The 14,081-nt window shown below is 32.4% G+C and overlaps 1 protein-coding gene across 1 annotated transcript in view; it reads left to right on the top strand.

The window, feature by feature from the left end:
- LOC100919222 (retinal dehydrogenase 1) overlaps window positions 1-13,684 on the top strand; it is a 32,677-nt gene extending 18,993 nt beyond the window's left edge. Inside the window, exons 8-13 of the mRNA XM_012542904.3 lie at window positions 1,211-1,313; window positions 2,859-3,043; window positions 5,149-5,313; window positions 8,355-8,512; window positions 11,214-11,288; window positions 13,145-13,684. Coding sequence (XP_012398358.1) covers window positions 1,211-1,313; window positions 2,859-3,043; window positions 5,149-5,313; window positions 8,355-8,512; window positions 11,214-11,288; window positions 13,145-13,217 — 759 coding nt within the window. The 3' untranslated portion in view covers window positions 13,218-13,684. The remainder of the gene's footprint in view (window positions 1-1,210; window positions 1,314-2,858; window positions 3,044-5,148; window positions 5,314-8,354; window positions 8,513-11,213; window positions 11,289-13,144) is intronic.
- Window positions 13,685-14,081: the final 397 nt, after the last annotated feature.

Raw genomic sequence — 14,081 nt, 5'->3', positions numbered from 1 at the left:
TACCAGAAAATTCTTTTTCTAGATTCCTTGAAGATAATTGAAATAAAATTAAATCAGTTTTAATATAACTTAAAAACATACAAGGAGATTTAAATACTACATTGTAATCTATGGTAGCAATAAGTAAGTTATACACTTTCATTGATCCATTATTTTATTAGTATTATTAATTCCTTGATTAATACAATACATAACTGCTCTGTGCCTTTTTTCTATACAATTCTTATCCATTTTTCTCATTGAAGATGTACAAAAAGCATTGGAGGATTTTCATTTATTAATTTAATATCTTCTGAATAAATACACAAAATGGACATTTTAGTTATCATTTTTACTTTTTGTTACTATCACCTCTTTTTCTGATTATACATAACCTCAGTTTAATTTTTCATATCTCCAAGAGATCGTTGATGTTCTACAGTGTACTTATATATACCTAATGTCTTTTTACTGTTCTTTGTATTATTTGTAATTATAATTCTTTTGAGAGTATTGATAATCAACAAATTATTTCAGGAGCAACATATTTGGGGTTGCTAAGAGCACTCTATATTTTTCCAGTTACTACCCAGTCTTATTCCTACTATTCAATTCTATGATTAACCCGTTGTCCATTTCCAGTGATTACTAAAGTTATAATGGTCAGACTTATTTGACAGGCTATTCATCCAACTGTATGACATAACCTGGTCAACATACTTTTTTCATTCATTTTGGTTTTCCAGTATTAATGGAGGAATAATTATGCAAAATAAAAACTAAGACTTTATGCTATTAATTGGCATTTTAAGAATTCTCTGTTCATTTGCCAAAGATTAGTTTGGAAAACTAAATATTGCTAAATATTAGCTATAATAAGAGACATTGGTTTGCAGGATTGTTCTACAGTAAGATAAAACACAGAGATATCCAAATGCAAGCAAAAGTCAGTTCCAAATGCTTCCTTCCAATTTTTCTTCTTATTAGTGTGTTAATTAAAAGGTGATTGAGAGGGTGAATAAAGGAGATCATAATCATACAATTTTCAAATTGGAAATGATACTGAAAATTATTTCTTTCAGTTTTCCATCTGAGTAAATGCAAAACAAACAAACAATATAAATGAGAAAACATCATGAGAAATTCAGGACATAAAAATCCAAGAGCTATGGATGACAGCCAACCAACTTTCGTTATTAGGAAACAATTTCCTCTTTTTGTTCTCTTTCAGGTTGGCCTGTTAATCAAACAAGCTGCTGGGAAGAGCAACCTGAAGAGGGTTACACTGGAACTGGGAGGAAAGAGTCCTTGCATTGTATTTGCTGATGCTGACTGTTAGTATAATTTACACACTTCGTTCTCTTACTTTTACCATGCTAGAGAGCAATAGGATGAGGCATTTTTAAATCAGCAACTACACTCCTAAGCCCTTTCTGTTTGAAAAGCATTTTGCTCCCTTCTAAAGACAGAAAAGACAAAAACTAAAGCAGTAGTTCCCTTCAGGTGCTCACATTTTACTTGATTTTGTTTTAGAATAAAACAAATTAACTCCATTGTCTCCATTTTTGGAAGATGATCCACAAACTAAAAAGCCCTGAATTATACTTCACTGTCTTTTATTTCAATCTTTTCAAATCAGCAAGAAGGGCTAAACTCTGGTATGTAAAGGACATAAAGGATCTCTGATGTGTACTTTATCATCTACTTCCTGAAATTTTAACCACATTGCTTTCTAGATATTGTCCTTGCATTTTTTTGTACCACCTTGAAAGATGCTTGCTTTTTAAAGCCTTTGTTCTTCACAAAGTAGTTCAAAAGGATTTTAAGACAGGGAGAAAATTTCATCATGTTAACAGAAATTAAATATGTAGGTTGTTTTAATTAAGATGGTAATGACAAAAAATAACTATAAAACCTAAAAAAAACAATAAAACATATATGTAGAAAAGTGATTTATAAATAAATTATTTCACTTAACTGTCACAATAATTCTGGGAAATAGGTGCCATTATTATTCCCTTTTTACACTTGAGGAAACTGAGTTTAACTGAACTGCCCAAGCACACAGTCACTCTGACACTAACACAGTTAGTTAGCTAAATTTGAACTCAAGGTTTCTTGACTCTTGACCTAATACTTTACTCATTGTGACTTTTATTTTTATTTATTTGTTTGTTTTGCTGAGGCAATTGGGGTTAAGTGACTTACCTAGGGTCACACAGCTAGGAAGTGTTAAGCACCTGAGACCAGCTTTGAACTCAGGTCCTCCTGACTTCAGGGTTGATGCTCTATCTACTGCACCACCTAGCTGCCCCCCTCCCCAACTGTGACTTTTAGTGGATTCTGACTTAACAAAGGGTAATATAGGAAGACTCCTAAATTGATTGAATTAATCTTTCAGCCAAAAAATAAATAGATCTTGACAATATGCAAAGTTTTTAAAAATTATGCATAATTCCCAACCTAAGCTTCTGGGATATTATTATGTTAAAAAGGTGATATTGCCTTCTAATATAGACTTAACTGCAAAACAACAACCCACAAACAAACAACAAAAAAAAACTTTTAGCCTTCATTTCAGGGATCCCTTTTACCAAAACTAGAGAGTAATTAATCTTTTTTAAAGCAATATTTTGATGCAATTGAGCACAAAAGATGTGTACAATCATTTTATGATAGTTTTATTGCAGTTTCCATTCACAAATATTCAGTGACAATGAAGTTCCAAGAATCATAAAACATATATTCATAGTCATTTCTCTGGACATGTGTGCATGTACTTGTACATTAATATATGTGTATACATGTATATGTGTCATCTTTTGGAAATGCGTTTTTGACTTTGGATAACTTGTGGATTGATGATGTTTCTTTTACAGTGGATAATGCTGTGGAATTCGCACACCATGGTGTGTTCTTCCACCAGGGGCAGTGCTGCATTGCTGCTTCAAGGCTTTTTGTGGAAGAGTCTATTTATGATGAGTTTGTGAAGAGGAGTGTAGAACGTGCCAAGAAATACACACTGGGGGATCCTCTGAAACCAGGAGTACAGCAAGGCCCTCAGGTTGGTAATAAAGAAATACACACCATAGGAAACAGATCAATAGAAAGAAGGAAGTTTGGCTCTATTTCCTTTCACTTGATCCAGAATGAAATGTGGATGATGCTGACCTTGCTTGTTTTCCTAAGACAGAATAGATTGAAAACATGTGTAGTCAGGATTTCCCAACTTGGAGCAAGGAACAAAACTTCCTCAGACTGGAATCAGGAAGAACTAAGTTGAAATCTCTCCTCAAACATTATGTGACCAACAGCAAGGCTCTCAACCTGCTCCCTCATCTGTAAAATGGAAATAGCACTTATAGAAGTTTAAATGAGAAAATATACAAATAGTACTAGGTAAACTTTAAAGTAATATATAAATGTTATTTTATTTATTTATATTATTTATTTATTTTTATTATTTATTATTAATCCTTGTTTTTTAAAAAAAATTAAGCACAGCCCTATTTTCTTCTTTAAGCAGGGAATAAATTGTCATAAAATTATCCTCACATGTCCTCTTGCCTGGTATAGAAAAGAGGAATCTTGTGTCCCTCAAATGAAGAATAGAATAATTCCTTTGACTAAAATTGCTATTTTTTTTTTTACACCTTTTCACTAATTCATAGGGGATGCAATACCTAGAAATGAATGGATCACAGTGAGGGCTTACACCTCAATATAAAATTCAAACTTCCTTTTATTGCTTCCCTGAATTCAAAGCTCAAAATAAGGTCACAGGAAGTTGGACAAAACTGAAAACAACTGAACAATGACAAAGCATATGAGATTGAGACCTCATCTAATTCAACTCTCACTTTATTTATTAGGAAACAGAAGAATAGATAAAATACCTTACCCCAAATCAAAGAAGTAAGATAAGATTTGAACTTAGGTCCTCTGACTCCAAATCAATGTTCTTTTCTACTTATTGTCCTCTAGGAACTCAAGGAACTCTATTTCAGTAAAGGGAGCAATAATAGGATGGTAATACCTCTGTTCATATAATAAGAGATGATAAATGGGATTTAGATAGACACAAAGTAAAAGATATCGTGTGCACATTAGCAAAGAGATGATACATATTTGGGAAGTAATAAGAAATAGTCATATAGGATGAGATCTAATTAGAAATGGATTTGGAAGCCAAGCCACAGACTTGATGAAGTAGATTTCAAAGATGATGAAAATGGTATTTTATAAAGATAAGGTTTAAAAGTTTCTTATTTTCAGAATGGATCAGAAAAGAGAACACTAAAATCACTCTCTTCCTTTGATAATTTTTTATGTTTTTTCTTTGCATAATAATAAATGTTAAAATACTTAACAAAGAAACTGAATATCTACTAAATTTTTCTTACTTAGGATAACCTCAATGGCATTCAATAGTGCCAAGAGATAGTTACCATGAGAAAATGCTAATAGGCAGTAATTATGTGTGTATTGTGTTGTTCATTACTAAGTAACTGGCCTGGAAATGCTAGCCTCCCAGTTTAAGCTACCATTTTAAACATCTCTTGATGAGTTTTGCCATAAGCTTTATTGATTTCAGGGGAGAGTGTGAACTCATTGGGAACAAATATCCCTTCTAAATTGTAGGCCTAGTTCTTGATGACTCTAATTATTTTTACCAAAAAAAGGTAAACCAAGATTAACTGGAGTATGTTTTCTTGATTTTAAAAGCCTATTAGAATGGACTTTGGTTGAATTATAATTAAACAAAATTTTATTCTTTCATTTTTCCAAGGATCTTAGTACAATTTGATTCTGAATCTATAACTTTACATTGAGACATTCTGGAATAATTTAAGACCAACTACTTAAAAGTGATTCTTTTTTCCTTTATTTTAGCCACATGTCAAAGACTCAGCTAGCCATAAGATTTCTCAACACACATTTTTAAGACTAACAATAATCTTAATTTGCACTTAGATAATATTTTACAAAGAAAGATTTAAAAAAAACTAATTTGCAGGCCAGAAAAGCAATATAGATATATCTGCAACATTTAACCATTTTCTCTTTTTTCTTAATTATAAGTTCAAAGAATCACTGTCATTCTAGGTTTATTTTTTTTTGTTCCTTTTTGTTATCCTCACCTCTCCTGCCCCTCATATTTTCATGTAGATTGACAAAGAGCAGTACAACAAAATACTTGACCTTATTGAGAGTGGGTTGAAGCAAGGAGCTAAATTGGAATGTGGAGGAGGACCATGGGGAGACAAAGGTTACTTCATCCAACCTACAGTTTTCTCCAATGTTACCGATGAGATGCGCATTGCCAAAGAAGAGGTAAAGGACTCGATTCCATACTGTTTCTTCAGTTACTTTCTTTTTGTTTATCAACCTTTATACAAAGTGTCCATTTTCAATATACACCTGGTTGAATAACTTATTCAGTAGAATCTAATCTCCTTCTCTATTTTACCTTAATTGCCTTGTCTCATTTATTGATAGAATTATAGCTATTGTCATCTAGGCTAGGAAACATTGAACACCCAACAAATTATATTAAACCAACAAAAATACTAAATATCATATGGCAGCTCCAAACTATATTATACCTGTTACCTTGCAGTTAACTAAACTACCCAGAACAAATAGTTTTTTTATAACTACTTCTAGAGAAATAAAGACTTCATTGTATCTCCTAATATTCTCATTACCCTAACTACATGCAGTTTTCACTCCTATTCGATTCAACTTTTGGCTTCCCTTTCCATCTAATTCCCTTATTCCATCAAATATCAACAGTAATGATAATTGTTAACTTTTAGATAGCATTCCAAAGATTACAGAGCATCCTATAAATATTATTTAATAGCAAAGTAGAAGATTGTGAAATTTTAAAAGTTAGAGAAACATAATTTCTGGGTAATTAATCATTAATTGATTATTAATTGATTAATAATGCTATCATGTTACAAATAAAATGAATCAATGACTCTTATGATAATCTTGGAGTTACTCCTTAATTTTCTCTTTTTTACACCAAGGACATTCCTTTTACATCGCCTTATTCCAACAGACCTATTATTTCATCTGCTTAATAGTGGAGATCAAACTTTTAGTATCATAATCTTATAGAAAGGGCTAGATGGGACCTCAGAAGACTTTAACACTCCTTTATTTTCCAGATTAAAAAAACTGAAGCTTTGATAGAGTAAATCACATAGGATCACACAAAATAGTCATCATTTGATGGAGATGTGAATCCATGTCCTTTGATTCCAAAGTCAATGAATGCTATTTCATCTGAACTGCTCTGACCCCTCTCCAGTTCCTTAATATCTTTATATATGGCAGAGATCAAAAGGAAAAAAAAGTCACTATATCTAAACACAAGAATCTCATTAAAAGATAATGTATTAAAAAAAATATTGCTCTTCAGCCACAGAATAGAGTTTTTGATAGCAGTCTCTTTCATGGTATTCTCTGGGCTGTTCTACTCTGACATCAAATCTTACAAATTAAGATATGATTTGTTATTTTGTTGGCTTACTAAACTTGAAAAAGTAATGAAGGAAATGTTAATAATGTAGATTAAAAGTAAATCTGAATTCTCATTTTTGAACAGCCAGTTGTAAACATTTCCTAGAATACCCATGTGTACTATTCTCATTTGTTGTTGAGTTATTTCAATCATGCCCAACACTTAATGACTCCATTTGGATTTTTTGTGGCAAAGACATTGAAGTAGTTTGCCATTTCCTTCCCCAGTTCATTTCATAGATAAGGAAACTGAGGTAAATATGGTTAGGTGACTTCCCCAGGGTCACACAGTTATCCTCTTAAAGCCTATTTAACTTTTCAGATAGTGCTAGAATTTCTGATCTCATTATCCTTACTCACACAGAGAAATACTGATATTATGAATAGCTGTTAGGCTCCTAGTTGGAGATACTAGTTTTAAATCTTGCTTCTGACAAAATAGCCATGTGGACATGTCACTTAACTTTCAAGTGATTTAGCCATTCCTTAGGACTTACCTACTAAGTCATAATATGATGATGCCCTGATTTTGTTGAAGGGAATTCCCAACTCTGGTAAAAATCAAAGATCCTTTACATATTTGAATTACTTTATTCACTGGTGGTATTGTCCTTTTTTCAGGTAAGATAACTAAGGCTTAATGATAGCAAAATGACTTGCTTCAAAAGTATGGGAACAGAATTCCAGTCCTCCTGATTTTTACCTGCAAATTTATTCATTGTGGATCATTAGTCTAGTCTTTGCGTAATGCTTGTTGGTCAAACCTGAACTTAAATGGAAAGTTTATAGCATAAAATTAATACCTAAGAACATAATCTCTTACATTGTTTATCCACATTTGATATTTTGTAAAAAGCTTAACAATGCCTTTTTTAATACCACAGATATTGCCCAACAAACTCTTTCTTCCATTGACTCTCCCATTATTAAAAAAACAGTAGAATTGACTGACAATGTGAACAAGTATACAGGATATGCAATATTCTCCCTCTGTAGTCCCATTTCTTTAAAAAAAAAAAAAAAGAAAAGAAAAAAAAGTGTCCAGGGCTCAGATATCTTACCACTTCTGGCAGTCCTTGAAAAAAAAATCAAATATCTGGCCATTGATTTGAATAAGTCATAAGTGTAGATATTGTTTTTATACTTGGATGGGATCTTTGATATCATTTTAGTATAACTCCCTTCTTTTACCCATAAGAAAAATAGGGTAATCAAAAATAAATTGATTTGCCTAAGGTACAAGAGTTATATTCCACTTTTTCAACAGCAGCAAAGTAGTGCTCTCAAAACACAATGGGTAGTCAAAATAAGTTAAAGGTTTAAAAATACAGTTAATTCATAAAAAGCAATTATTTCCAGAAGGTATTTTCTATGTGGAAGAGCAACCTTAAAATTGATGATGTCTTAGATTCGATATTTCTGTCAACTAGAGGATTGACTTCTATTTCAAATCAGAGATTTTCCATATTACTCTTTGTTCTCACCAATCTCTAAGCTGTTAGTCACTGGGAATATAAAAACAAATCTAAAGCCAGTTTCTGATCTTGAGGATCTTATGGTTTATTTTATAAAAAAAATTATTTGCCATGGATATAGTTCTAATCCAAATATGGTGACTGATTATCCCCAAAATGATTGCATGTCATTTTAGGAAAACCTCCACAAAAGCTTGTTGTACTTCAATTCATGTCCCAAACCAAAAAACAAACAATAGCAAGCTGTCCACATAACAAAAATGTAGTCAATTTGATTTGATTCATATTTGTGTACTTTCCCCCTCTCACCTTCTTTTCCTCTCTCATTCCTTCCACTTCTTTTTCTCTCTCCTTTTTTTGGAACAGATTTTTGGACCAGTCCAACAAATCATGAAGTTTAAAACTATTGATGAAGTGATCAAAAGGGCCAATAATACCCACTATGGCTTAGCAGCAGGCATTTTTACCAAAGATCTTGATAAAGCTTTAACTATTTCCTCTGCCCTTCAAGCTGGAACAGTTTGGTAAGTCAAACATTATCAATGAGGTCTTTTAGGAGACTTCATCACATCTCAAAATCATTAAAAGAAAACTCTTGAGTGACTGTACAAGTATATCGGATTTCTTGCTATCTTGGGAAAGGGGAGGGGAAGGAAGAGGGAAAAGTTTGAAACTCTAAATCTTACAAAAACAAATGTTAAAGACTATCTTTGCGTATAATTGGAAAAATCAAATACTATTGAGAAAAACTTGGGGGGGGGGTCTACTCAACACAGCAGTAATTCTTAATCCTCCATAATGGTCACCTATGTCCTCGACTCTCCAACAATCATGATGAAGGGGTGCACAATTGGCCCTGATCGTGGTACTACTTACTCCTGCATGGAAGTCTTTCAACATGGGAAAATGAAGATCATTGTTCATAGCAAGGAGCTCAATAAGAATATCAATCCTGATGATAAGTTGTTGCTTATAGTGCAGCTCTCCAAGCTAGTAATAAATCTAAAATGTGCAGGACTTGCTGCTATTTCCTTGAAAGTGAAACTGCTGGTGGAGTTATGACAGTTATAAACAAATATAAAAGCACCTCCCCACCAAGCAGACACAGACCTTTACTACCAATTTGGACAACCTGCTGGGAGCATTTGCCTTGTGTGTTCTCAGCATAAGTTGTCTTACTCCATCAATGGAAATGATTTCCAGCTAATAGTAGAAACTGTGCCAGTGAAATTACAGGTTCAGGACAACAGGAAAAAATTAATCAATAAAAATTTGTTAATACCTATTACATGATCAGCACTGCACTAATTGATGTAGAAGACACAGTGTTGTATGTTAAGATTATATATTCTTAATTAGCGACTATGATATCATTTAGACTTGTGATGTCATTAGATTAGGGATCTCTCTGTGAGGAAAACTCCCCTACCAATGCAAATTAGCACCTGCTCTGAAGCATAAACACACACACACACACACACACACACACACAATTGCACTTGACATAAACAGTCCAGATAGATTTCCTTCTTCTTTAGAGTTCTAACTTTCAGTCCAAGCAGTACCTTCTAAGGAATTCTTGGAACCAAAAATTTTGTCTCACCTTAAGAATTTGCCAGTGGTTCCATTAACTGTTCTGTAGAGATTTCTAAGCATTTAGAAATCACCTGTGCTTTTTAATCTTTTAAAATGTTTTCTTGGTGGTTCCCAGGACAAAAAGATGACACTAGCTGTAGACCTAGGTTATAAATTACCTAAAGAATTACCTAACTCATGCTCTCTAAACAGGTTTTTGTAAGTATATGCCTCTGCCCCACTAAGTGTTTTGTTAGATATTATGAAATAACACGTTCAATAGATAGAGCACTGAACTTGTAATCACAAAAGCATGATTTTAAATACAGCCTCATACCTTGCTAGCTGTGTGACCCTGGGCAAATTACTTAATCCATATTTGCCTCAGTTTCCTCATCTATGAAATGGGTATCATAATAGCACCTATTTCTTGCAGTTATTATGCAGCTGTTTGATCAAATAATTATTATAAAGTGCTTAGCACAGTACTTGGCACATAGTGTTATATAAATGTTAGTTATAATTATTATTATTTGTATATTATAATCTGTTTTGTTGTTTAAGCATTTGCCTTAATACATCAGTATTGGCAATGTTGTTGGTTTCTTTCTTTTTTCTTTTTGCCTTATTGTTAAGTAAATAATTTTATTTAAAATCTGATTATGAGTGGCTGGTTTACAAAAGTGGAAATATATAAATTGTTATTTAAGCGCTAACATGGTGAATATGCTAAGTGTATATCTCCCAAAACATGTTTAATTCTAGGAACTTAAAAGAATTTTAATGTAATTACATAGTGGCAGTCAATTTCAGTAGGAAACTAGACACTTCACTGAGAAAGCAGGTTAAAGTGAGATACTCCACAGAGTATAAGTAGGTATTGACATACTCATAAGATAGATGTGAAATATTAAGTATGAATGACTACCTCCTTTACTTTTTATACTAATAACATCAGTTAATATAGTTTATTCATAGTATAACTTATCAATAATAAAAGACTCTCTTGTAATAAAATCCATTAAAATGTAATGAAAATAGAAGTGCTTTTGGCTTCTTGAGTGTCACACAGGTTTTGAAACAGATGGATAGGCCTAGTCCCTTCCAAAAGAGGAGATGACAATGCCATTGAATTATTGAAGTAAATATATAAATTATTCTAGAGCTAATAGTCAAATGCTTTCAGTTTTTAGTTCATCTAAACCTACAAAAATTCGTGTTAATTACTTACTGTGAGAGGTAGTTTCTAGTATTAGATAAAGAGATGGCTTCAAAATCTTAAAGTCCTTGATTGAAAGCCTGCCTTTGTCCCATACTGGTCCACAGCTCTGGACAAGTCATTTAACCATAAAGTGTCCTGAAGTAATTTAGGACTGTAAATTGCAAAGAAGATATAAATCTGCTTTGGTAGAGAAATGTTTTTCACTGGGAGTTCTGCATTCCAATGAAATTACAAGTCTAATCCAAAAGTTAGAGATAATATTTGTAGGGCATTTAACATAATGCCTGGCTCACAGTATGCCCTTAATTAATGCCCCTTCCTTTCCCTCCTAAAAATAAAATCCAAAGAACCCCAGACATAGTAGGCACTAAACAAATACTGATTGAATTAAACTGAAATACCAGTAAAAATTACCCTTGTCTTTACAGGGTGAATTGCTATTCTGTGACTTCTCCTCAAGCCCCTTTTGGTGGATTCAAGATGTCTGGAAATGGGCGAGAAATGTAAGTAACGCCTTTTGGCATTTTATGTATTATATCTATAGTTATTTAAGATTTGTCTTTATGATACCACTTGATATTTTGTATGTGCTCAAGAATTAACTTAGAGTCTTTTTTTTTATCATATGTCTTTCTTCCTCTTTCTTAGGAACCTATAAACCCAAATAGCTCATTGAATTTTAGGTTCCACAGATTAATGTAAAAAAAAAAGTATGTAAACAGATAAAACTACATCCTTACAGTTATATGGATATGAATTGTTTCTGGACAAAAAGATAAGAATCAGGGTAGCTAGGTGGAGAGAACATTGACTCTGGAATCAGGAGGATAAATTCAAACCCAGACTCAGACACTTGACATTTAATAGCTGTGTGACCAATGACTTAATCCCTTAATCACTTAATCCCAACTGCCTCACCAAAAGAAAAAGAAGAGAAGAATCAAGATAGAACTATAGTCAATTAAAGAGTTATGGAATTTATTTTTCTTTTAAATTTCTCATTTTAAGTAAAGGTACTAATTTTTCCATTTTTAAACTACATAGGAGCTATGTTGGCTTCTGAGTTTTAAATCAAGGTTCTTCCATTTCATCCCAGCTAATAGGATAAACATATTATGGCATGTTGTTGGCTAATAATAAATACTTGAATTTTTAATTCCTTTGCAGTATTTTATAGTATTTGCTTATTTAGAAGTATTGCTTTCTTCTTGTTTTGCTGTATCCATTTTGCGGTTTTTGAATAAATATTAATATTCTTAGTGGTAAATTTGTCTTTTGAATGGTCACCTTTAATCTCCCAATAATTCAATAATATTTTAATAATTAATATAAAATAATTTTTGAATAGTGAAAATATTCAGATTCCCTCTATTTAGTGGTGACCCAGAAAAATATATACACTATTCACTTGTATTTTAGAATACCAGTCATCTAGAGATATAACTAAGGAAAAGTGAATTTTAGGTTCTCAATCTGGAAAGAAAAGAGTATTTACTCTCCCATTGTTATAATTATTCCCATATTCCCTGCCTCACTAGCTACCAGCCTGCACTTCTTCAAAAGTTTGGAGGTAGGACACAGATTCTGAGAAATGGAACAGGGTCACAGCTCTTAACAGATTTGACAGGGAGGCAGAACACCTGTCTACCCATTGAAATTGCACATAGTTTAACTATTCTCTCTGTAGACATATTGTTCACTATCCCTATCCAATTGTCCCCTATATTGTGTTCCTATCTCACTCCACTCTTTACCCTACATCCACTGCTAGTTACTCATAAAGATAATCCCTTGCAATTGGTTTTGAAAACATTCCTAGGATGTCAACCCGATGTCTGATGGAGTAATACATGTATTACTTAACTATAATAACATTCACTTTTAAAACTTCCAGTTTCCAAAACAAGGTAGCAGGGCATCCAAAAAAAGCCATAATATTTAATTGATTTTATAGGAGAAGAATCAGAGGCACAGAAAGTGCCTCTATTAGTGTTGCTTCTATTCTTGATGTTTCTAAAAAGATAAAATGTTTCCAAGGGCATTAATCTTAAAGTTTGGTCCATAAATGAGACTTTGTGAACATTGGAAATTACCCATGTTGAAATATCTTCTACTGATAGAGATCAATAACAGCTTTAATTTGTATTCTTTGAGATCTAAGGCCCTTAGACACTGAGTGGTGTCATATACCCATGGTCATATAACTAGCATGAGTCAGACTTTAACACTAGCTTTATTAACTCCAAGACTTTCCTACACTACCCTGTCTTTTGACATTAATGCAAAAGCCAAATTCCAGTATATAGGTATATATACATATTCAGTATTTCAAATACAATTTTGGATTTTTCCTCTCCAGGGGAGAATATGTTCTCCATGAATACCTTGAAGTCAAGACTGTCACAATCAAAATTTCTGAGAAGAACTCCTAAGAATGGCACAAGAGATGGACCTCCATATCTTGAATGGATGACCCTAAAATGTCAAAGATATCACAGCTGCCATTTTCCCTGATTATTTACATTAGCAGCATAAAAAAGAAGTTATATCTAGAACATATCATTTGCTCTTACTCTCATATAAACATGGTGAATCCTATTCTTCCTGAAATTTGTAAATCTTTCAAGTATTATAACTGTCATGAGTTTTCTTAGTAAATGATTCTTACAGGATTTAAATCATTAGAAAAATTAAGAGGACCATTTATTATTTTAGTTTTTTTCTGTTAATGATTAATTGAAACAGCACATATATTATATTACAAAATAGATGTACTCTGTTCATTGAAGCTATTAAGTTGTTTGGAAACTATGAAAACAATGGCAATGTCCAATAAAGTTATAACTACTCTTCTTAATTATAATTTCAATACCAGATTCATTAAAATTATTTTATATCACACTGTGTACGTGTGAATGTTTTAAGAATAGATCTTCATTAATATAATGTAAAACGTATTTGGTATTGAATTGGTCACACATCTTATCCTTTAAGGTATAAGTCCCTGAGCTTTTCCTCATGAAAAAAGTATATCATGTTGTTTTGAAGGGTTTTTTTTAATTTCCTTTAGACTTATGATTTCTATATTGAAAAATGTGGAGGGAAATTGGTGAGTAGGAGGAATAAGAAGGAAGATGCTGACAGTACAAGTTAGCAAATTTCCATTCCCTAAATTGTTACATATTTGAGTTACCTATTTGAAAAGTAATTCAGAAGTCATCTACTTCATTATGCATATAGAGAAACAGGTTAAATAGTGACCTTTAGATTATACTTATGATAAATAACTGAGCTGC

Source organism: Sarcophilus harrisii, chromosome 1 (genome assembly GCF_902635505.1).
Source record: "Sarcophilus harrisii chromosome 1, mSarHar1.11, whole genome shotgun sequence".
NCBI lineage: Eukaryota > Metazoa > Chordata > Mammalia > Dasyuromorphia > Dasyuridae > Sarcophilus > Sarcophilus harrisii.
The sequence above is the reverse complement of the archived record's forward strand: the minus strand, read 5'-3'. Positions and strand labels throughout refer to the sequence as shown.